At 38.2% G+C, this 24,944-nt stretch overlaps 2 protein-coding genes and 1 long non-coding RNA gene across 4 annotated transcripts in view; 2 read left to right on the forward strand and 1 right to left on the reverse strand.

Annotated features, from left to right (window-relative positions):
• LOC140698699 (uncharacterized) overlaps positions 1-24,944 on the reverse strand; it is a 164,601-nt gene that overhangs the window by 91,272 nt on the left and 48,385 nt on the right. Inside the window, exon 3 of the long non-coding RNA XR_012076548.1 lies at positions 10,940-11,729. This is a non-coding gene — a long non-coding RNA (uncharacterized lncRNA). The remainder of the gene's footprint in view (positions 1-10,939; positions 11,730-24,944) is intronic.
• On the forward strand, positions 1,814-5,990 carry OR52E5 (olfactory receptor family 52 subfamily E member 5). Of its 2 annotated transcripts, XM_072969368.1 has the most exons (2): positions 1,814-2,747; positions 5,974-5,990. In XM_072969368.1, the coding sequence occupies exons 1-2, from the start codon at positions 1,814-1,816 to the stop codon at positions 5,988-5,990; spliced, it is 951 nt and encodes a 316-aa protein (XP_072825469.1). The 2 variants fall into 2 exon arrangements, with proteins under 2 accessions (XP_072825469.1, XP_006203667.2); XM_006203605.3 differs by lacking the exon at positions 5,974-5,990 and having other exon boundaries at positions 1,814-2,755.
• On the forward strand, positions 22,730-23,806 carry LOC102532434 (olfactory receptor 56A4). Its single transcript, XM_006203444.3, has one exon. The coding sequence runs from the start codon at positions 22,865-22,867 to the stop codon at positions 23,804-23,806; it is 942 nt and encodes a 313-aa protein (XP_006203506.1). The 5' UTR covers positions 22,730-22,864.

The raw sequence follows: 24,944 nt of genomic DNA on the forward strand, positions 1-24,944 counted from the left end.
GCGTGCGCCTTGGGAATGCAAATTTTATCTGATGTATCTAAGAAGATTTTTTAATTTAACTAAGAGTAAACATGAATTTTATTCCAAGCCATAGCCAGGAACAAATTAAAGTTTTGCCCCAACACAAGAAATACAGAGAGTATTTGCAAGTAGAGCAAGCAGGGGGTGTTTCCCAAGACTGAAGGAGAAGATACAGCCAAGAGAGAGTAGAAACACAATGCTATCTGTAGTATACCCTGTGCCACACCTCCCAAATCTGTTTTCAGGACCTATGTATGCACCTATCTCCCAGATGCTGGGAATATCAGATACTGGGAGCTCACAACTGCACCGCTCCCTGGAATTGTCCTCAGACCCAAGGAACAACCTCATCCAAAATTTTGTCCCATCATTCAGGGTAGCCCATGGTAAATAACAGGATACCATGAGAGTACAAATAATTGGCATCCTTGCCTTATTGTGGGATGACACAGAAGGGCCATTCCAGCCCCAGAACTTCCCATTGTATCACTGGAGGCCTCAGATGCAATCTCATGATGAGTCAGCTCCTCCTTTGACCTAGTCCTACATTGTAACTTTTTTACAGGATGATTCTTCAGAGAACTCCTCCAAAATCCTTCTGTACACAGTTCTATAACTCAGTTTGTATTTATCTAGGACCCTATATACAATAATAGGAAAGATAGTTTCCAATAAAATTTTAACTTCCATTTGCTAATTAATGCTGATCACTGTCTATCACTATATAAAATATCGTGAAACCATGAAGATAAATCTGACACTGATTTTGACCTCAAAGAAGTTATACCCTAGTAGTAAATACCTAGCTGTGTTTTTTTGTAAGCTGGAATGAGCATCAGAATCACCTGATGGAGGGGTTATTAGCATATTACTGGATCCTAGCCCCCAAGTTTCTGATTTAGTGAGTCTGGGGTAGTGTCCAGTAATTAGCATTTATAGCAAGTTACCAGATGATGCTGATACTCATGATCCAGGGACTACACTTTAAGAACTACCGGTAACTAGTGATAAATGACATACAGAAAGATAAACAAACCTATTAAAATAATAAAAAGAATAAATAATCATAAAATAAGTCAACTGGGAAAGGCTCTATGGATAGTTTGTCATTAAGTCTGGGCTAAAAACTACGTTGGTAATTGAAGCTACGTGGGAAAAGTTACAAGACTTTGAGGTTCTAAGAGGGACAATTGTTCTGCTGGAGTTACATAATAGTCTCCCAATTTGTCTTGATTTCTTAATCCTATTCCTTAGCTTAGATCCAAACACCACTAGCCAATCCTCCACCTTTATTGCATTCCCTCCCACATGCCATTTTCTTAATTTTTCAGGTGTATTTTTCAAGAATGTATCATATCATTCTCCAGAACCATCTACCTCAATCCCAGTCCTGTGATTTTTGCAAACACACACACACATACACACACCCACACCATCTTGTTTAGGCTTTACATCCTGACTAACAGATATAATTGACAATAAATATTTGCTAATTTAAAGCCATATGAAGGTTCTTCCTTAGAAACTGAAGGGAAGAGAGACATACGCAGGACTGTTATACCTTGAAAACTTTGTATGGTTTTCTATGTAGGTGAGACAAATACTTTGAAGTGAGAGTGTCTTTTAACTCTGCCTCATATTCCTCTCTAGGTCTCCTCTGCTATATTATGGAATTAAAGAATGGACTTTCTATTCCTCCAGAAAATAGGCAACGTGCTATGAAAGGGGTTAGGGTCTCTCACTGGAAACAAGCAAACTGCAAAAAATGTGTCTATAACCAATTCCCACAGGTATGCTGCACCCCAACAATACACAGTTCCATCCCTCCTCCTTTCTTCTGATAGGGATTCCGGGGCTGGAAGATGCACACGTGTGGATAGGCTTCCCCTTCTTTGCAGTGTATCTAATAGCCCTCCTGGGGAACGCTGCCATTCTGTTTGTGATCCAGACTGAACACAGCCTCCACCAACCTGTGTTTTACTTCCTGGCCATGTTGGCCTGCACTGATCTTGGCCTGTCCACAGCCACCATCCCCAAGATGCTGGGCATTTTCTGGTTCAATCTCGGGGAGATTGTGTTTGGTGCTTGCATCACACAGATGTACATGATCCATATATGCACTGGCCTGGAGTCAGTGATGCTGACAGTCATGGCCATAGACCGATATATTGCCATCTGCAACCCCCTGAGGTACAGCATGATCCTCACCAACAAGGTGATAGCCATCCTGGGCATAGTCATCATAGTCAGGACTTTGGTGTTTGTGACTCCATTTATATTTCTCATCCTGAGACTGCCTTTTTGTGATGTCCGGGTTATCCCTCACACCTATTGTGAACACATGGGTTTGGCAAAGTTGGCTTGTGCTAGTATTAGGGTCAATGTTATCTATGGCTTGATTGCTTTTTCCGTGGGCTACATTGACCTTTCTGTGATTAGATTTTCCTATGTCCAAATCCTCAGAGCAGTCTTCCATCTCCCATCCTGGGATGCCCGGCTGAAGGCACTCAGCACATGTGGCTCCCATGTCTGCGTCATGTTGGCCTTCTACCTGCCAGCACTCTTCTCCTTCATGACACACCGCTTTGGCCACAGCGTCCCTCACTACATCCACATACTTCTAGCTAATCTATACGTGGTCGTTCCCCCTGCCCTTAACCCTGTTATCTATGGGGTCAGGACAAAGCAGATAAGAGAGCGAGTACTTAGGATGCTTAACCCTAAAAGCTATTGATATTTAACCCCAAGAAAGTCTTCCATGATCACTCAGCAGGGCAATAACAGGTTCCAAGCAGAAGTAAATACTGGAAATATTTTTGTTAAACTCCTCTGGCATTCCCACACAAGCCAGTCACACAGAATTTATCCCCATTAGTCATAATTTTTACACCCCATAGGAGCAGCTCAAAGAGTCCAAAATAATCACTCTACATTTGATCACAGGAAAAGTACAGCAAAAAACTTTTCATATTTAAACCCTACTGATACTAAAAAATCCCTAAAGGGAGGAAAGGGTTTGCAAAAAGTTGTGCCCCTAGTAACTACCTTAAATAATTTTCTTTCTCATGGACATTCTCTTCATTCACATGTCAGAAGCTTAAGTTCATAACTATGAAAATGATTAATTTCATGGAAACCAAGCAGGATACAGTGGTAATTCAGGCTTTGGCTTCAACTGAAAGGTTTACCTGAGAATGTCACTTAGAGCTTGCTGAGTTTCAGTATCTCTGCAAATGAAATAACTAAAAAAAAAAAAGTGAAAATGTTTGCAGATTCTAAAACGTTAAAAGATTCGGAAATAAATAAATTAATGTATTTGTAATGTGGTTGTTACTTCTGGTGTATATAGATTTAGCTAACTAAATCCAATCTGAGGGTAGAGTCACTGGTGTGAAATGAGGTCTCAAGCCCCAGATGACCCCAGTGCTTGGGGGCATTTAGGGACTCAGTCCTTACCTTGGTGAGAGCCTTTTGGTCGGGAGACTACAAAGCCTGAGGAGTTAAGAGACTGCTCTGTGGGCTTGAGGACTCAGTGAAACTTCACGCCCTTCAGTCTGGGTAGGGTGAGCTTTAGGGCAGACTGTAAGAGAGTGGACGCTGACAACATACAAAGTCATTCTCATTCCAGTTTGAAAGCTCGGTAGGTTAATTGATTTCTCTGGGTATTCTAGAAGCTGCAAAAACATAAAGTTGCCTTCTAATTGGAAATGGGACTCTGGTTGAAACTCAAGGAATGAGCAAGGAATATGCAGAGAACAGGGCTAAGGTAATGGTAATGTAGACTGAGAGAGGAAGTAAACAGAGAAAAATAATATTTTGTATAAATATATAAAGAAAATGACCAGATTATTTTCTAAATAGAAATTACAATATTGACACAAACAAGACTTAGAAAAAACTAAGCAGATCAAAATGATGAAGGAAGACGACAAAAATAGTCATTGCAGACTTTCATCTAAGTAGGATAGTAGGCCACAATAACTTTTCATATGTTTCTTAACTGTTTTGCAATATTGAAAAATTTGCAAAGCTTTCAAAACCATTTTAGAAAATTAACATTCTCCTGATAACAAATTTAGAAAATAAAGAAGAAAGAAAATTCAGAATAAAAAATTCAGAAGAAAGAAAAATACAGGTCCACCACCCATACAGATGCAGATAGAAACATGTAACTAAATTTGATGAAGCATTTTGGTTATATATTTTTAAAAGAAGCTAATATAGACATTATTGAAAGAGGAAGAGTACTTCCTGAGTACCAACTACTTTTCCATTACCTTATTTAATTTTCAACATAGCCCTAAAACATAGATAATAATATTAATGTCAGTTTACATAAGTAAAAATTAAGACCTTAAAATGATAAATTTCTTCATTGATCTCATGGAGCTACTGTCTCTAATTTCACATTCCAAGTTTTAAAACTATATCCTACACTGTCTATGTGGACTAATTACAGAGAAGAATAATGATTCAATATTAGAAAATGTATAAATTAAACACATCATATCAGTAATTAATGCATAAATATCATATACTTAATGCCATAAATTTTGAGGCTAGTGAAAAAGTCCAAAATACTAAATTATTTTTTAAAGTTTAATGATAAAAAGGAAGTTTATTAACATCGGAGAAAAATTCTTCCTTTTTAAGTAAATAATTTCTATCAAAATCAGAAATAAGTTAAGGTTTTTCCAGTCAGCTTTTTTAAATTACAGTGATACAATGAAATTCAACTAGGTAATGAAGAAAACATGTTTATTCAAAAAGCTAAAATTCATTATCATTTGAAGGTAATATAATCTCCTTCCAAAAAATCTTGACAGAATGATCTAAAAAAAGTTGTTAATAATAAAGTCTCTGTATAACACAGGGAACTATATTCAATGGTGTGTAGTAGACTGTAATGAAAAATATGAAAAAGAATATGTATACATACATATATGTATAGTTGAATCACTATGCTGTACACCAGAAATTAATACAACATTGTAAATCACCTACAATTCAATAAAAAAATGGGGGAAAAAAGCAAAATCTTCAGTGTTGTCAACTAAAAAAGTATATAAAAATCTTGGTATGTCCTATGAGACATTAAAAACAGTTAAAGACATAATACCCAAATTGTACAGAGTAACAACTGCAAACATATAGATGGCCCCTGTGGTAGGAGGTCACTGGGAGGACATGACTGTCTGTTGACCTGCCAGCTGGACCTCGACAACAGAAGGCTTCTCACCCCTTCCCCTGTTCTTGGAATGTACCTTCTACCCAGCATTCCCACACTAGGCGCTATTCCAAGGACGCAGCCTTGAGAAAGTAAAGTGTTGTTGAGACCATCTGGACTGAATATAAGACTGAGCCCAGTTAAAACCTTGATATAAACTTTAAAGGTTCTGGCAGTTTGAGGTAGAGATCTACTCATCTTGCAACCTCATATGTAAGGTCCTTGCTTATTAAAACTGTCACCTACCACTCTGGAGTGGTCTGCCTCTTTCATTGGTGTCTCTTTGCCTTCCATATACAGGGGCCAGTTGCAGATTTCACCTTGGAAATGTCCAAGGTTGTGAACCCACACATATGTACATACAGATGAAGGTATGGATGGATATGTATGTGTGTGTGTGTGTGTGTGTGTGTGTGTGTGTGTGTATTCGTTGGCCGTAGGGAAATTATGGTTGCTGGATTCTGAATCACACCATACATCTTCTCAAAACAAATCTTCTCTCAATAATATCAGAAGGAGTATAAACAAAACCACATTGGCCCACCCCTTCAACATTAACAGAAGACAGAGAATGGCAGGATTTTAAAGTGTTTTAAGAGAAAAGAGTTTCAGCTGGAGCTTCCACAGTTGTCACTGACTTTAGGTTCAGACTGTGGATAGTGGGAGGCTTAAAAGGCATTGTGAAAAAGAGGAGAAGGGTTTGGAGACACATACATAGCATAAAGGAAGTGTCCAGAAATAAAAATATCTAACACACGTCAGAGATGCTACTGAAAACATCACTGGCTACAGGAAAGTGGCTCAAAAGTGAGTAAGACTGGAGGTAACGGCCTCAGAAATGCATTGACTGCTTCTGGGGAAGGAGAAGATAACTGGAAGAAAGAGGGACCTCCTTATAGATGAGGTAATCAAAAGAAAGGAGGGAATGAGAGAGGAAAAAAGACCCTAAAGAAACAAAAGAAAACCAAAGACGTGTCAACCTCTCCCTGCCCTCCCGCTAAAGTTATTATCTTTAAATAAGCTTATCTTTATGATACTGACAGAAGAGGGTGCTCTTGTACTAGGAATTCTATCAGCAAAATAACAAGAAATAGGAAAAATCAGTTCAAATCTATAAAATGCTACAGTAAGAAGTAAATAAAATCAGACCATAGACAAAAATTAATTCAAGGTGTATCAACAACCTAAATGTAAAAGCTAAAATTATAAAACTCTTAGGAGTAAACACAGGGGTAATCTTCATGACCTTGGATTAGGCAATGGTTTCTTAGCTATAATACTAAAAGGACAAACAACTGAAAAAAGAAAATAGATACACTGGACTTCATCAAAATTTAAAAACATAATTCTTCAAAGGATAGCATCAAGAAAATGAAAAGATAGCCTACAGAATGGAAAAGATACTTGCAAATCTCATACCTGATAAGGTTCCAGTATCCAGAATACAGAAAGAACTCTTACAATCCAACAGTAAAAAGCAAATAACCCAATTAAAACTAGGCAAAGGATCTGAACACATATTTTTCCTAAGAATATATATAATGGCCAATAATCACATGAAAAGATGCTCAAAATCATTAGTTGATCGGGAAATGCAAATCAAATTCACAATGAAATACTACTTTACACTGACAAGGGAGCTATTATCAAAGCACTGATATTAGGTGCTGATAAAGATGTGGAGAATAAATACACTGATAGTGAGAATGTTAAATAATATGGCCATTTGGGAAAAAAAATTGTCATTTTCTCAAAAAAGTTAAACACAGAGTAACCATTATGACCCAGAAATTCCACTCTTAGGTTTCTACCCAAGAGTATTTAAAAATACATCAATACAAAGACTTGTCATGAATGTCGTAACAGCATTAGTTATAATAGCATAAAAGTAGTATTAACACAAATGTCCATCAACTGATAAACACTTAAATATACCTTGGTATATCCATATGATGGACTATTATTCAGCCATAATGAAGTACTGATACCTGCTACAAAATGGATGAAACTTGAAAGCACCATGCTGTGTGAAAAGCAGCTAGACACAAATGGCCACACACTGTATGATTCCAATTATATTAAATGTCCACACTAGGCAAAATTTTAAAGACAAAATGTAAATTAGTGATGACAGACACTGAAGAAGAGAAGAATGAAGACCTCACACTTGGAAAGAGATTGGGTCATTAGAACCTAAAAGGTTGAAGGTGAGCCTATATAACTGTGTCTCAGATCTCTTAGGAAGGGCACTACCTCTAACTAGGACTAGTGTCACAGGAGCTCAGAGGAGGTGCCCCTTAGAACTGGGACTAAGACCTCTGAGGAAGAGACTCCATCCTGCTGCTGCCGGTACCTCTGAGGGAGTTCAGTGAGGCTGATTTGATCCAGGGAGTTCTAAAACTCAAACCAAAACCAAAACCAAAACAAACTCCAAAACCCAAACAACCGACCAACCAACAAATCTCAGAAACCAAAACCAACTCCACGGCCAGGATGAAGAGTCATTGCTGAGGGATACTGACAGGAGAGGAAGCAGCAAATATCCCCTCCCTGATTCAACCTTCCAGACTTTTTCAGTTGCTCTCTGTAGGTGGAAGCTAAGAGGGAGCCACTGACAAAGGGTCCGAGAGGCCAAGCCCCTGAATCACAAAGCAGAGTTCAGATGGGAGTTTAGGGCTGAGAGACAAGAGTTAATCTGTGCATAGCAACAACCAGTCTGAGTCTGAAATCTCTGACATCACAAGAGATGGTCACAGCAGCACCCTGTGGTACAGTGTGCCTCCAGGTGAACTGGAGACAGAATCGAGTCCTCCAGGTCAGGCAGGTGAAGAGACAGCACATCATGTTATACAGGCAGCTTTTGCAGTTATGAAATAATTTTGCATTAAACTAGCAGCAGGAATGGAGATCCATTGACTTATACTGTGGGAATTAAAATAACTACAACTCAGTACTGGTATGGACTCCAGGGGCAGATTCTTCCAAAGTCACACTCAACAACATCAGGAATGAAAAATGACATTTCCCAACAAATAGAGGTTCTTAATATCCTCAGACAAGCCAGTCACAGGTGTGACTGCGTATTTGCCATTTTTTAGAAAGGAATTCTCTAATAGAGCTTCTCTCCATCTCGTGGTTGCCCAAAGAGTTTTATCCACTGCCATTTCCTATTGTTCCTCAAAGGACAGAAGGGCCGACTTCAATACTGTTTTCCAGCAATGTCCTTATATACTGATAATAATAATAATGAAATTAAAAGCTCAAATGTTTTGAGCATTTGCAATGTACCAGTGTCTGTGCATGATAATATTTAACTTTTATAAGAGACTTCTGTGGATGATTATAAAAAATAAAATTTTAAAAACAGCTAACATAAAGGAAATAACTCATATGAAAATGGTACGTATTGTAAGGGTATATTTTCAAACATCTAATCCACTCTGTTGTTCTCAAGGAGTCCTTTTTCTATCTCCACTATGCTTTCTTGAGTGCAAACCCAGAAGGGACTCAAAGAAAAGTCTGTTAGTTGATTAAAATTTAGATCTTAATTCCTAATCTAGACTTCTCCAGATCAATGCAAACAGGCAACATAATTATGCAAAGCTCAACTCAAACTGGGTGCACATAGGGATACATACTGCCAGCTCATTGTGGGGATTTGTAAGGATGTAAGGGGCCAGTACAACAGTTGTGATTCCTCACAGTAGCTAGCACAATTTTGGCACATCCCAGGGGCTCAGTAAACATCCTCTTACTTGTGATATTGAAGTTGGTAAGTGAAGAGTCAACAAATAATCTCTATAATGGATCTCCAGTTCCACAGAAGTCATGCCCTAAATATGAGGAACAGACAATCCACGTACTTAAGGTTGGCTCTCCACTCTGGTTTTAAGAAGAGAGGTTAAGAGGACCACAATTTAGCACAGATTTGTCAAACCCAGTGCAGGTGGTTCAAGAAACTGGACACACTGGTCCTAAGACAGGCTTTGGGGTGAAACCACATATAGATAAAGAAGATGGGAAGCAGGGTTACTCTAAGAGCCAGATTGTAAAGGGCAGATTCAACTCTGCCATGAAGTTTTCACAGCATTAAAAAATGTCCTCTTATCACAGTCTTGGTTGGATGAATTTAGCATTAACTAAATGCATTTTAAATTGGTAGATTGTAGATGTTCTGTCAGTTTAAATGAGAAAATCTGTGAAGAGTCACTGCCATAATAGGCTGATGATGGTCTGACTGTATTGGAAAGAGGTGTACTAAGAACATGGGAAGGGGAGGTGGAGCCTCCAAAACCACTCACCTCACTCCCTGGTTGCAGGTTTGTCATATTTGCAAGAGAAATTTGCATGAGCAACCCAGAACCTTTTTAATATATATTTTTATTGAAGTATAATCAGTTTGCAATGTTGTGTCAATCCCAGAACCTTTTGAGAAGGAAAATCTGAAACCATTGAGCCGTATTCCAGAACACAGCAGCTTTAATTCAAAACCAAGTGACGAGAGAGCAAGAAGTTCCCAGGGAATTAAATATCCGGAGGAAAAAGGGAGTCTATCCTGGTGACCAATGCTCAAAACAAAGACCTAAATATTATTGAGAGAATAGAACTATGTTTTTCACAGATCCACAAAAGTGAGGTCTGGGCATCTCTTAGTACATAGTCATCTGATACATTTTGGCTTCGGATATATTCTATGTATATCGGTGTTAATGATCAGAGCTGTGATCTCAGAGCCCCAGTGTGGGATATCAAGGCTGGCAACCAGGGAGTCTAAACAGCATGGTATTACTGCCAGGAGTAAAGAAAAAGGTTCATTGTTTGCAATTCAACAGAGCTTCCTTGTGGCTACTAACAGGAATAGCAATACTGGAGTGATTCCAGTTAACCTCTGCTTAGTGTTCGAAAGGAGACTGATGACTTTGAAATCAGTAAAGCTCCTGAGATCTTCAACAGGAGGGGAGGAGTAGTGATTAACTTAAAGAAGAAAATACTGTACTTCCTACTCATAAAGCATGTGAGAATTTGAATGATTAATTAAAAAAATAAAAGGTATAAAACAGTTTACACTGATTTTCTATTCTTCACTGACATTAAAGAGTCAATATCAAATCAATGATATGATTAATAAGGATAGAATATATCTCAGTATTTCATAAGGCATTACATTAGCAATATTCAGCTAAATGCTATATGTAATAGTAACATTTATTCATTTCTTCATCTATTCAACCAAAAATTAGTTATTGAGTGCTTTATGTGTGAGTAGCACAATAGTGTTTAGCATTGATAACTACCAAGAAGTAAACTGCTTTAAAAGATATTATGGTCAAAATAGCCCATGAATTATCATTATTTCCAATTTTAAAGATTATAAACAACTGAGTAAAAAGACAAAATACTAATGGTCATTCAACTAACAGGGACAAGAGTGAAGAGAAAGAAGTCAGGCATATTTTCTATATGAATCTACTTCTCCTATTACATTTCCAAGGAGTGAGCTGCACTGTTAGACTTCAACTGAACAGTTTTACAGCTTTCTGAAGTTTTTCATGCTCCAGACTGTAGAGGGCAAAGGCAGTGTACCACACAAGCCAACACACATTGAATTAGTCAACACAACTAAAGTTAGTTTCTCCAACACAGATATCACAGTAACTTAATGCAATAAAAGTTTACTTCTCATCCACATACCTTTCCAATTCATGCAGGCTTTGTTTCATGTCGACATTTAGGGACCCATGCTTCTTTCATTAATTGGATCCTTCATGTTCTAGCCCCTTAGTGACTGCCACTGATGCTTCTGAATCCGCCACGCAAGAGGAGGGAGAGCGTGTGCAAGATCTTGCAGGATGTTTTAGGGGCCAATCTGGGAAAGATTTACATCATTTTCTCTATCATTCCATTGGCCAGAGTCATCACATAAATCTAGCTGTAGAGACCAGGTGACTAAATATTTATTTCTTGAGAGAAATGATGTAAGAGAGACTCTCTTACATAACACATAATTAACCTCTTCCCAACTGAGGCCACTTGCAGTCTCATCTGGGCACTGTATGCAGCACAGAGTCCAAGATCTCCAGGAGTGTGTAATCATCTCCATCAGGTACTGATGTGGTTCCTTTTGGACCAGTCATCTTCCTCCTCCCACCACACATTTAATGGTGGAGCAGAAACTGGGTGCCAGCCATAAAGATTCCCAATTGAAGTTTACCATGAAGTATATTTAGCAGGAACATCTCAGTGGTAGTGCAGGAATACTTTGGGGACGGGCATTGCAATATTTTTATCTCTTGACAATCAGGTAAGTTCCCTGACTAGACAGTGATTCTGTTCTCTGGAAGAATCTCTTCTGAGTCTGTTATCTATGTCCCCTTGTTCTGCCTTTGTGGGATTGTGCCTTCTTCAATGTCCCCTATTGCCTTACATGACACAGGCATTGTGACTTCTTTTGCAGATACTGCATTCTGAGACTGCTTCATGTCTGTAAAATATTAAACACAATAATTGTTTTAGATTTTAATCAAAAGCTTTTTTAAAAGCCTAGCTCATGTTTCTTTGGCAATGAATCCCCTCAAAAACTTAACAAAGATTTTCTTAGGTATAATTTAAAATTCTCTTTTTTTACTTCTTTCCCCTCTCCCCATGCCACTCCCTTTCTACATAATGATGTCTATGTAACGCTATCAGACTTGAGTAGGACAGCTATACACATAATGTAGTCTCTTCTTAGAACTGGTTACTAGGAGTTTTTGCTGTTCAAAAGCATTCTAAATATTTCTCTTAACCTTTGACTTCCCAAGTGGTAGGAAAATTCTTCAATACTTTATGGGCTTTCTCTATGATGATTAACTTCTGCTTGAAAACCAGCTAATTTTCTGATAAACTTATCTATTACTAAGAATAACTTGTCAAACAAAATCAACAATTACAAACACACTTTATTATTTTTGAATTCTTCCAACCTTTTCCCTAAGAGTTATCATTTAGTAGATATGTCAACTTTTCTTGTTATATGATCTTTCTAGCATTAGATGTCAATTTTTGCATTGTCTGCAGTCTTAGGATAACCAGCCAGCTGTCAAAACAAACAATTCCAATTTGTCAGTGGTTTAACACAATATCATTTTATTGTTTGATGACATCCAGCCCACTGCATGTGGAAGGGGACATTCTCCTCCATGCAGTCATTCAGGGTCCTAGCCTCCTCCACTGTGTGGTTCTACCATTTCCTATAGTTTCATGTCTTTAGGTGGAGTATCTGCAACTATCCAGAGAAGGAGGAAAAGACAGAGTATAGAGGACATCAAGGAGGTTGTAAAAAGCATGCCATTTCCTTGGCCAGATTTAGTCTTTTAGCCCTACCCAACTGCAGGTATACCTGGAAAATGTAAATTTACTTGTGTTTAGGAGGAAAAAGAACTCGTTTGGAAAACTTACTCTTGTTTCTGTCATTTATATACATTTAATGTCAAGCTGAAATCCAACGTGTGCAGTGGGAAGGGTGAGAAGAGGTAGGGGAACCTCTGGAGACTTCTGTGGCTCTCCTGGTCTCCCTGAGACACTGTCTACCCTAGAGCCTGATCTACCTCTTGTTTGCCTCCTCCAGATGCTTTATTAAGTAATTCATCATGTTTTATTTTAGACTCATAAGAGAGAGAAGCAAAGGGACACTTTAAGTCCCTTCCATGTTTTCCACATCATCTATGGTAGGAAGGAAGGGAAGGCACTGGGTGGAGTATTGGAAGCTCATCTCAGGAATAGTTCAGGGAATGGGCTGCAGGGATTTGAATCCCTCCCCAGATCCAGTCCTGAGGCCAGGACTGTCCAAACATATTCCTGTAACCTGCCTTGCCATTCTGCTACAATGACAGCAGGAGTCCAGTATGCAGTTCAATCACTGATTTTCTGCTCAGCCTTTGAGTTTATATAGTATTTGTCTGTCAGGAGACACTGTCGATGGGACATAGTTGGGAAGGGGGACTAGAAGAGACAATATTCTAGGAAAGAACAGACCTTGGTGAATTTCCTCAACAAAGTCACTGAATTTATTGCCTTTACTTGGCTGTCTATAACAGAATTAAGAACTGTGTCCTGTTTGAGAAAGAGGCTGAGAGTTTCCTTAGACCTATGCTTACTCCTGTAAAAGTAAATATTGATTTGTCTGTAGACTGAGCCAGAAGAGAGATATTTATAGGTCCATGTGTTTTGCCTCCTCACAGCTGATGTGAGAGCTGTCTCTGTGACTTCCCAGGGATGCTACTAACTTAAGAGAAGTCCAAGGATCTCTGTGCACTACATTTATCCAGCCAATTGGTATCAGCTAGAAGATATCTCTGAGATATTTTTTTCTTGTTGTGGGGTAAATACTGCCTTTCTTAGTATTATCACTTCACTTTCTTTTTGCACCAAAAGTCTTTTGTTATAGCCAAATGGATTGCATAGTTCACCAAATAATAAACATGTTACAATGATCACCAAGTCTTCTTCTTCCTAGTCTTCACAGAATGATGGATTAGTCAGTGTGTCTTATGCTCTTGAGAAAGAGCCTTTTGACACTTTTAGTGTAAAGAGATTTGGATTTTAAGTTTGGATGTCACATTTAGTATCCTGGCTAGGTTATTGTCAGCTGTATGCACTGAGTGATTAATTTAAACCATCCATATTTCAGTTTCATTGTCTCAGCCACTGATAAGAGCAATTATGTCACTGATTTTCAATTATTCAGTTATATATGTACATAAAAACATTAACTATAACCACTCAATGTCTTTTTTCTTTCTTCTTCCTTATAGGCTGCTTTCCTCTTTCCTTCCCTCTCTGCCTTCTTCTTCTCTTCTTTTTGTTTTTTCTTAGCTTCTTTTTTCTCTATGCCACACATGTTCTCCTTTATCCTCTCCTTCATTCTGTTCTTTTTGTAAGAGACTCAGGTAAAATTTTCTGTTCTAGACTGTGACCCCAGGACTATCTCAGTCTTTCCATAATCTCTTCCTCCACAGTGAGTCACCATTGTCACATATTTTCAAGATCAATCAGTTACTTTGGGTAATCTCAGTATGTGTTTTGAACTCAGGTAACCAGCTTATTTGTCTAGCTGGATCTAGAAGGAGAGGAAATAGTTACATGAACAGAGCTAACAACATTTTAGAGTACAAACATTTGTTATTTGCTATCATTTTCTCATGTTCCATATTGAAAGTTTATTCCATACCACTAAGTGAATAAAGGAGTCCTGTTCTCCCCGTAAAGAACATTTCCAACTTCCACTTCATAGTAGTCCACATAACCTGAAAAATCCTCTTGCTGCTATATAACAAAGTAAAACATAATAAACCTCCTCTGAAATGCATGTTTAAAATAAAGTAAGGAGAGCACAAATGAGCAAAATAAGAAAGGATAATGAAGAAATTACAACAAATAAAGTAGCAATACAGAATATCATACGAGAATATTATGAAAAACTATATGGAACCAAACTGGATAACCTAGAGGAGATGGACAAGTTTCTGGAAACATACTGTCCACCAAGACTAAATCAAGAAGAAACTGACCACTTGAACAAACCAATCACTAGAAATGAAATCAAAATAGCAATAAAAAACCTCCTTACAAAATAAAAGTCCAGGACTGGATAGCTTCACTGGGGAATTCTACCAAACATACAAAGAAGAACTCATACCAGTCCTTCTCAAACCCTTCCAGAAGACTGAAAAGGAGGGAATACTCCCAAACTCATTCTATGAAGCCACCATCACCCTGATACCAAAACCAGGCAAAGACACTATCAAAAAAGAGAATTATAGGCCAATATCACTGATGAACATAGACGCCAAAACCCTCACCAAAATATTAGCAAACAGAATCCAACAACACATAAAAAAGATTATACATCATGACCAAGTGGTGTTCATCCCAGGGACACAAGGGTGGTTCAACATATGCAAATTAATCAACGTAATACATCAACAAGAGAAAGCACAAAAATTATATGATCATCTCAATCAAAGCAGAAAAAGCAATTGATAAAATTCAACACCCATTTATGATTAAAAACTCTCACCAAAGTGGGTATAGAGGGGACATATCTCAACATAATAAAAGCTATATATGACAAACCTACAGCCAGGATAGTACTCAATGGTGAAAAACTCAAAAGCTTCCCACTAAAATCTGGGACAAGACAAGGATGCCCACTATCACCACTCCTATTCAACACAGTCTTGGAAGTCCTAGCCACAGCAATCAGACAAGAGAGAAAAATAAAAGGGATCCAAATTGGAGAAGAAGAGGTGAAAGTGTCACTATATGCTGATGACATGTTACTATACATAGAAAACCCTAAAAGGTCCACACAGAAACTACTAGAGCTGATCGAAGAATTCAGCAAGGTAGCAGGTTACAAGATTAATGTTCAAAAATCAGTTGCAATTCTTTACACTAATGATGAATCAACAGAAGAAAGTAAAGAAACAATCCCCTTTAAAATAGCACCCAAAGTAATAAAATACCTAGGAGTAAATCTAACCAAAGAGGTGAAAGAATTATACACAGAAAACTATAAACCACTGATGAAGAAAATTAAAGAAGACTTTAAAAAATGGAAAGATATCCCATGCTCTTGGATTGGAAGAATCAATATTGTTAAAATGGTCACATTGCCCAAGGCAATCTATAGATTTAATGCAATCTCTATCAAATTATCCAGGACATATTTCACAGAACTAGAACAAATCATAATAAAATTTACATGGAACCACAAAAGAACTAGAATTGCCAAAACATTACTGAAGAGAAAGAAAGGTGGGAGGAATAACTCTCCCAGACTTCAGACAATACTATAGAACTATAGTCATCAAGACAGCATGGTATTGGTACAAAAACAGACATATGGACCAACTGAACAGAATAGAGAGCCCAGAAATGAACCCACAAACTTTTGGTCAACTAATCTTTGACAAAGGAGGCAAGAATAAAGACAGTCTCTTCAGCAAATGGTGTTGGGAAAACTGGATGGCAGCATGTAAATCAATGAAGCTAGAACACTCTCTTACACCGTACACAAAAATAAACTCAAAATGGATCAAAGATTTAAACATAAGACAAGACACAATAAACCTCCTAGAGAAAACCACAGGCAAAACATTATCTCATATACATCTCAAAAATGTTCTCCTAGAAGAAATAAAAGCAAGAATAAACAAATGGGACCTAATGAAACTTACAAGCTTCTGCATAGCAAAGGAAACCATATGTAAAACAAAAAGACAACCTAGAGAATGGGAAAAAATTTTTGCAAATGAAACCGACCAAGGCTTAATCTCCAGAATATATAAGCAGCTCATACGACTTTATAAGAAAAAAATTAACAACCCAATCCAAAAATGGGCAAAAGACCTAAACAAACAATTCTCCAAGGAAGACATACAAATGATCAATAGGCACATGAAAAAATGCTCAATATCACTAATATCAGAGAAATGCAAATCAAAACTACAATGAGGTATCACCTCACACCAGTCAGAATGGCCGTCATTCAAAAGTCCACAAATGACAAATGCTGGAGAGGCTGTGGAGAAATGGAAACCCTTCTTCACTGCTGGTGGGAATGCAGTTTGGTGCAGCCACTGTGGAAAACAGTATGGAGATGCCTCAAAAGACTAGGAATAGACTTACCATGTGACCCAGGAATCCCACTCCTGGGCATATATCCAGAAGGAACCCTACTTCAGGATGACACCTGCACCCCAATGTTCATAGCAGCATTATTTACAATAGCCAAGACACGGAAACAGCCTAAATGTCCATCAACAGATGACTGGATAAAGAAGAAGTGGTATATTTATACAGTGGAATACTACTCAGCCATAAAAACTGACAACATAACACCATTTGCAGCAACATGGATGCTCGTGGAGAATGTCATTTTAAGTGAAGTAAGCCAGAAAGAGAAAGAAAAATACCATATGAGATCGCTCATATGTGGAATCTAAAAACAAAAACACAAACGAAGCATAAATACAAAACAGAAATATACTCAGACACAGAATACAAACTTGTGGTTGCCAAGGGGGCGGGGGGTGGGAAGAGATATACTAGGATTTCAAAATTGTAGAATAGATAAACAAAATTATACTGGTATAGCACAGGGAAATATATACAAGATCTTAAGGTAGCTCACAGAGAAAACCATGTGACAATGAATATATATATGTTCACATATAACTGAAAAATTGTGCTCGACATTGGAATTTGACACAACATTGTACAATGATTATAAATCAATAAAAAATGTTAAAAAAAATTTAAAAAAGTAAGGAAATTTGATAGTCATTAAAAAGAATGGGAGATGAAAATAAGGCCATTGAATCTATGGCTGTAATGGGAATATTCATTAGTTTCTACAAAAAAAGGGTTTTCATTTTATATCATCATATAAAGAGAACACAAAATTTTGATACTCACAAGGGTAGGAGATAGAATTAAGACACACATGTGCCCAAAGTATCAGAGATTTTGAAGGGCCTTAACCTAAGTGAAGGGACAGATAAGAATCACACACGCACATAAAAACACTAGAATACAGACACATTTTGTCCTGAACTTGCTTTAGAGAGAATAACTCAAGTTTCCCTCAATTAGGTTTGATTTAGAATTTACACAGTGTGGCATGAGAAAGCCCAAGTGGAGAAATTAACGTGTAAATTGTTCTCAGCATGATCTTAAGTGATCCCACAAAAACAGATCTGTTGATCCTGAGCTCACAATCCAAAATTACAAAACATATGCAAGAATCAGCATAATTAAAATAAGAACTTTGAAAAATGGGGTTTTAAGACATTTATAACAGTTATGTTTAAAATGGTTAGAGAAACAAAAGATGGAGTCAAAAAATATGAGAAAGGAGCATTATCCCAAGAAAACCAGGTATATTTGAAAAAATAACAACTATACCTTCTGAAAAATCTAAGAAGTATAAGTCACTGGTATAAACCAAAGAGTAACAGATTACAAAAGGTTGACAGAGCTGAGTTGAGAATTAGTAAAATGCAGCTAAAATTGAAGAGCTTAATCTGAAAGCAGTGCAATTTGAAAGAGAATGGAATGTGAAAAGATAAAAAGAGTTGAAAAAGAAGACCCAATATACACCAAACTGGATTGACACAAAAGAATACAGAAAATGAATGGTGGGGGAATATTCAAAGGGATAATGGCTGAATTATCTTAAGATTCAAGAAGTTTAACTAACTATATACAAGATACTTTTTTAAAATTATTCTCATTTACTAAAACCTTAAAGAAAAAAAGCTCTAAATAGAGCCAGAGAGATGATACATTACCTACAAAGGAACAGCAATTTGACTGACAGTATACTTCTCAAAAGCAATAATAGATATCTGAAATCTGTGGGAATACATATATGTATATATATGACATTATATATATGAGTATGCATGTATATATAATTATATATTATATGTTGTTTAGAAAACATACACATTCTATGTATCATATATATTATATATTATTCAATTAATACGTGTATAAAATTTTGTCAATATTCAAATTTTTATCCAGCTAAATTGTCACTTTTAAAAGACTGCTTAAATTAATAAAATAGAAACATTTTTAAAAGCACTGAAGAGTTAGGAAAGAAAGGTTAAAAATCTAGGAGAAGGTTAAAAACTGAGACATAAATCCAGGATTGAAAGTTACTTCTCCTCTGAGAACATTTGCCAATCCTGAAGAAATCAGTATGAAATGGAGCAAAAATTTGGCAATTCCCTGGCATGAAGAGACAGAATTCAAAGGCTGGGGCTCATTAAAAATAGAGTCTGATAACTGTCCTCCCCCACACACATTTTAAACTGGAAACTTGGGATGTACTCCCATAACAAGGTTGAACTGAAGTTCTCAGTCTTTGTGTTAACTGGTAGCTCTTAACTTGAATACATCTACAGAGATCCTATTTCTAGATAAGGTCACATTCACAGGTAAATGGGGGTTAGGACTTAACATATCTTTGGGGGGACACATTTTAACCCATAACATGTAGCTTTTGATTCCTCATCAGGAATTGTTAATTACAGTTGTTGACTATAATCATATGTATTTCATTAGGTTGTTATGAGGATTAAATAAGATATCAGTTAATAGTTGTAATAATACAACACATTAAGAATTCTGAAGATGATGATGATGATGATGATGATGATGATGATGATGATGATGATGATGATTATTATTATTACTAGTGTAATCCTTGGTATGATTATATGTTAAGTTTTGGTCACCTCTCTAAGATGGTAGAAACCATACTTTTATGTACTGTATTTTTAACATGTGGTATAGTTTTTTGGACAAAGTAGGGTCAAAATGCTTGTCACTAAGAATATAAGTAAATGTATCCCTGTAACTAACAAGTCTGTGTTGGAAGGTTGAGTAATCCCATATTTCAGGTGAGGAAATTGTGGTTCTGACAGCTTATGAAGGTTGGCCAAGGAGAAGCAACCAGGAAATAGTGAAATAAGGGTTCAAACTTAAGCCTCCAGTTTTCCCTTCCTGACATCCTCATGATCTGAGAATGGAGAGGGATTATTCATTTATAAGAAACTGAGGACCCGGATGTTTTGCCCAGAGTAAATGGCATTTGCTCAGTAACATACTTTAATTGAACAATGACTCACTCATGAAATGCCTTTCTTAAATAGCATGTCAATCAACTCAGTTTGATACTGTCCAGGTCCTTGTTGCTTCTCCCAGCATTTCTGTGTATCAAGGTGGAGGTAGGTACAAAAGAGGAGGTAGTGCATGAAGGGAATGCGATTGTGTTCCATCTACATGTCTGCCCTGATGCCTCCTTCTGCAGAAATTGTAGGCAGGAAGTGTGAGACCTAGAACCAGATTCCACTCATTCTCCTCTCTGTGATTCCTGTGCCCAGAGCCTAAAGGATCCTATGTTTAGCCTGAATGTCCCTACCCTAAGAAGCATCTTGAGACCTTCACAACAGAGGCTATTCTCTAGGTCCTACTGGGCATCCATTCGGAGTGGTAGCTGAACAGGTTCCAAATGAACCAGTATTAAGTGTTGCTCTGTAGAAAGTGAGTATTGTTAACAGCTGCATTTTTCTGCCACTAAACTTAGGAAAAAGAGTTTAGACAAAGAATATCCAAGAAAGTAAAAAACTGGACATGAGATCACACATGAAAACAGGGCCACTCCCGGAGATTTTCTTGGACCTAGACCAGTTAGTGTCCCATTGCATGAGATGGGATCACAGGGAAGTGCCTTCTGCCCTGACAGTTGCCCATGGTCCATGGACTCTTGAGGTTCAGGCTCCTTTGATGCTTAGGATGTTCCTCTGCCACCTCCCTCCACAGACTTATAATGCTGTGGATATTTTATTCAGTTCCTTCCCCTCAGCTATAGCCATAGAAATTTTTCCTAAGAAGACTCTCATCACTCAGTTTCTTTAACCTTCTTTTTTGGGGGCTCTTTTTCTTTATTTAGACTCCCCAAGAGTCTTGATCTCTCTTGCCCTCACTCTATTCACAATGCTGAATTAAGCCTTTTATAATATACTCTCCTGAGAAATAGACAAAAGGGCCTCAGGGTCCAGGTGTCAACAAGGGCACAAACTCCTATGAACAATGGGGACGGAAGGGGCATAGTGGAGACAGAGTCCATAAAATCAGCCTCCACAGTCTTTGGAGGGACCAGTTGAGGTACCTTTTTCAATAGCCAGAAACAGCAGCAGTGCAAACTTCTGAAGCTGGTAAGTCTCAAGTTGGAGCCAAGAAAATTGTGAGGAAAGGGACCATGAGGATAGGAGGAGAGTCCAGGAGGGGTTGGGAAAGGAGATGAAACTTTTTCAGTGGGGTCTAGTGTAGATGCTGACCCTGCAAAGACAGTTAGATCCTGGTACAACAGTGAGAGGCAGCTGTTATTTCACTTGAGCTGGGGCTGAGTCACTCTGTGGCCATACAAGGTTTGTGAGCCCCAAACTTCTCGAAGCTCAAAGACCCCCACCCATATCACGGCTAAGAGGCCAAGCCTCCCCACAACAATACCTGATGCTAAATATCATTTATCTATTTTATAAATGAGAAAACTCAGTGTCATAGAGTTTACATAGCTGTCAGTGTCATGCAGTGAGTATAAGAGCCAGACTTGGAATTCATTTCCATCTAAGGCTAACTTTTCAACCATAGCACATTGCTTCATTCATCTGTACTTTTGTCTCTTTCCCAGTGGTTTTGTAAGATCATTTTTATTAGAGCTACAATTATACTGTGTCATAGAAGTTCAATTTCTTCTATTGATTACGCTCTCAGAAGCTAACAGTTTTTACTTAATCCATGTTATACATTTGTGTACCTAACAAGACCAAATACTGAGGATGTGCTATTCTCTTGCTTTTTCAAGTATTTTCAGTCACTCTGGTGATCCAGAACTGAGGTTATTGGAAAGGAGAAGCCTTTTCAGAAAAGGTGAGTATCTTTTCTATCCTTATTTCTCTGATTCACACTGGGGATAACTTTTGGATCACAAATGGAAATACATGACAGAGCTGATACATAATTGTCCCCACCCCTGAATCCTTGGCTTCTTAAAGCCCTACAACGAGTAGAAAGCTGTGTTTGTGTGTTTATTGTATAAGCTGTATTTAAGTCCTTGATCAAGTCAAAAACCTCCATTTCCTTCTCTGACATCTTGCACACACTTCACCCTCCTAGAAGAGGCTGGTCAGGCAGGACATATGAGCAGCACCTGTAATTCCAACTCTACTGATTAGATGCCTCCTGGGATCCTGCTCTCATCCTGCCATGATTCCCTGGTTCTTTTCTATTTGGGACTGTTACAGCCATTACTGTCACCCTTCTTAGGGTGCCTGGCCACTCTGTTCCTTGTTTAGTAGTGAGGGAGATAAGACAGTAGCCAATGAGAGAAACAGCTAGAATCACAGCAGACGAGCTTAAGGAACATAGATTTCATACATTTGGATAACTGGATCCTGGACTCAAGGAATCACAGATAATTTTACTTACCAGGTAAATGTACTCCTATTTAGGTTCATGTGCCTCAAACTCATTCACTAGCTACTGTCTTTTCTACCTTTTGTGAACCTCAACTATTTTGAATACTGTTCTTAAAGACAAGTAGTTTTAATCCTTAAAGATGTCTCTTATGAGAGAATTATGGTCCATTTTGCATCTTTGAAATGTTCTATCTCCTTTAGAAATCCCTGACTAAGTGAAATTAATACAATAAAGGGGCTCTCTAATTTTGATCAAACTACTCAGACCCACTTTGCCTGTTTCCTTTCATTATCTGTGAAAATATGATAATAATATTATTTACTCTTCAGTGTTTTTAAAAGGAGAAAGTGAGATAATGAATATGAAGTATTCAGCATAGTGCCCAGCACATGAAAAGTGTTCAGTTAAATGTCAACAATGATTAGTGATGATGATGATGATTTGAAAACATCATTGAGACAAGTTAAAAGCCTCAGTGGAAACCCAAGTTCTACTACATCTATAACACATACTGTCCGTGGTGATATAATCTGTTCCACATTTTAAGGACTCTGGATTTCCAGCGTGATCAGAATACTTTACATGGCATCACCCAGCAACTACTCCTCTGCTCCTGTCTCCGAATTCCTCCTCATTTGCTTCCCTAACTACCAGAGTTGGCAGCACTGGCTGTCCCTGCCCCTCAGCCTTCTCTTCCTCCTGGCCATGGGGGCCAATGCCACCCTCCTGATCACCATCCGGTTGGAGGCCTCTCTGCATGAGCCCATGTACTACCTGCTCAGCCTCCTCTCCCTGCTGGACATGGTGCTCTGTCTCACCGTCATCCCCAAGGTCCTGGCCATCTTCTTGTTTAACCTCAGGTCCATCAACTTCTCAGCCTGCTTCCTCCAGATGTTCATCATGAATTGCTTCCTTGCCATGGAGTCCTGCACATTCATGGTCATGGCCTATGACCGCTATGTGGCCATCTGCCACCCACTGAGGTACCCATCCATCATCACTGATCAGTTTGTAGCTAGGGCAGCCATGTTTGTTGTGGCCCGGAATGGCCTCTTTTTCCTTCCTGTTCCAATCCTTTCTGCCAGGCTCAGATACTGTGCAGAGAACATCATCAAGAACTGCATCTGCACTAACCTTTCTGTGTCCAAGCTCTCCTGTGACGACATCACTTTCAATCAGCTCTACCAGTTTGTGGCCGGCTGGACCCTACTAGGCTCTGACCTCATCCTTATTGTTATTTCCTACTCCTTTATTCTGAAAGTTGTGCTGAGGATCAAAGCTGAAGGTGCTGCGGCCAAGGCCCTGAGCACCTGTAGCTCCCACTTCATCCTCATCCTATTCTTCAGCACAGTCCTGCTGGTTCTGGTCATCACTAACTTGGCCAGGAAGAGAATTCTCCCAGATGTCCCCATCCTGCTCAACATCCTGCACCACCTCATCCCCCCAGCTCTGAACCCCATTGTTTATGGTGTGAGAACCAAGGAGATCAAGCAGGGAATCCAGAAGCTACTGAGGAGGTTGTAGGAGGTAAAAAGGATCAGATCTACTTTTGGAATTGTTAATGAAAGTCAGGAATTTTTTGTATATTGGAAATTTTTCACTTTTTAACCCTGGAAAGTTATTGTTTTCCTTTTTCTGAATATCTAAAACAATGAAAACATTCCTCTGTGAATCTTTGTTTCCTTTTGCTTCAAAGGAAACCTCCCTTTCCGGGATTCTGTAGTTACTTCGGTATTTCCCCTTACCAAATCTTTAACCAAAGTCTTGCCAAGTCTTAGCCAAATGGAGCTGGATTAGAGTAGGAGTGTTTGAAACACTAAAGAAACAAAATATACATAATAACCTTAAAAAGATCTGCCTGTCTCCTGATTTAAGAAGGACTTAGATGCCTCTCCTGTCTCAGTTTAGCCTAGTGCACCCTTATATGGCTTTTCTGTTGTAAAGGTTTGATTGTGTTGAAGATTAGACATTTAGTCCAGAACTTTGCATCTTGGGATCCTGAGCATCCTTGACTATTCTCTCTAGCACCTATGGCAGACATGCCATCTTCTGGCTCCTCAGATCCTCTCGGACCCCCTTAAGATTTTGTGTGTATGCAGCATCTTTGGGTGCAGCAGCATTTCCTATTTTTCCATCTTTCTGCTAAAATTCTTCCTTCAGTTATCTACAAAGGAGAATGACAACATTTTAGGGGTGGGGGTTGCAGGGGAAGAAGTTGTATTGTTTGAACTATTGTATGTTCTTTTCTTCTCTATCTTCATCTTCATGACTTTATAATCTTCACTTTATTCCATCTTACCTGCCTGTAAGGAACTTAGAATTTTCAATCAAACTTCAGGCACCATCTGTATCCAACTCTGACCTTCCCATCCTAGTCACAAATCACCTGCCCTATTCATTCCCTTTATTGCCCTATTTGCTTCAGCCTCTATCCTGAGCTGTGGCTGGTACAGTTGTCAACAATTTTCCAGGCATGGAAGGTGTAGGGTTTGATTTTCATGGATAAGTGTGTTCCATTATTTTGCAATCCCCTTTTTAATGATGCCACACATTTGTCCAATATTTTCAAGGATTACTTTACAACAGCAACTTGTCTCTTTTGAGGATGAAAATTAAGAGTTTCAAATCCATTTTTATTCACTTGAATACATTTCCCAATTTG

This window comes from Vicugna pacos, chromosome 10 (assembly GCF_048564905.1).
Source record: "Vicugna pacos chromosome 10, VicPac4, whole genome shotgun sequence".
NCBI lineage: Eukaryota > Metazoa > Chordata > Mammalia > Artiodactyla > Camelidae > Vicugna > Vicugna pacos.

Excerpts from the sequence above, each read along its gene's own strand:
- LOC102532434 (XM_006203444.3), top strand. The coding sequence starts at position 22,865 with ATGGCATCACCCAGCAACTACTCCTCTGCTCCTGTCTCCGAATTCCTC.
- OR52E5 (XM_072969368.1), top strand. The coding sequence starts at position 1,814 with ATGCTGCACCCCAACAATACACAGTTCCATCCCTCCTCCTTTCTTCTG.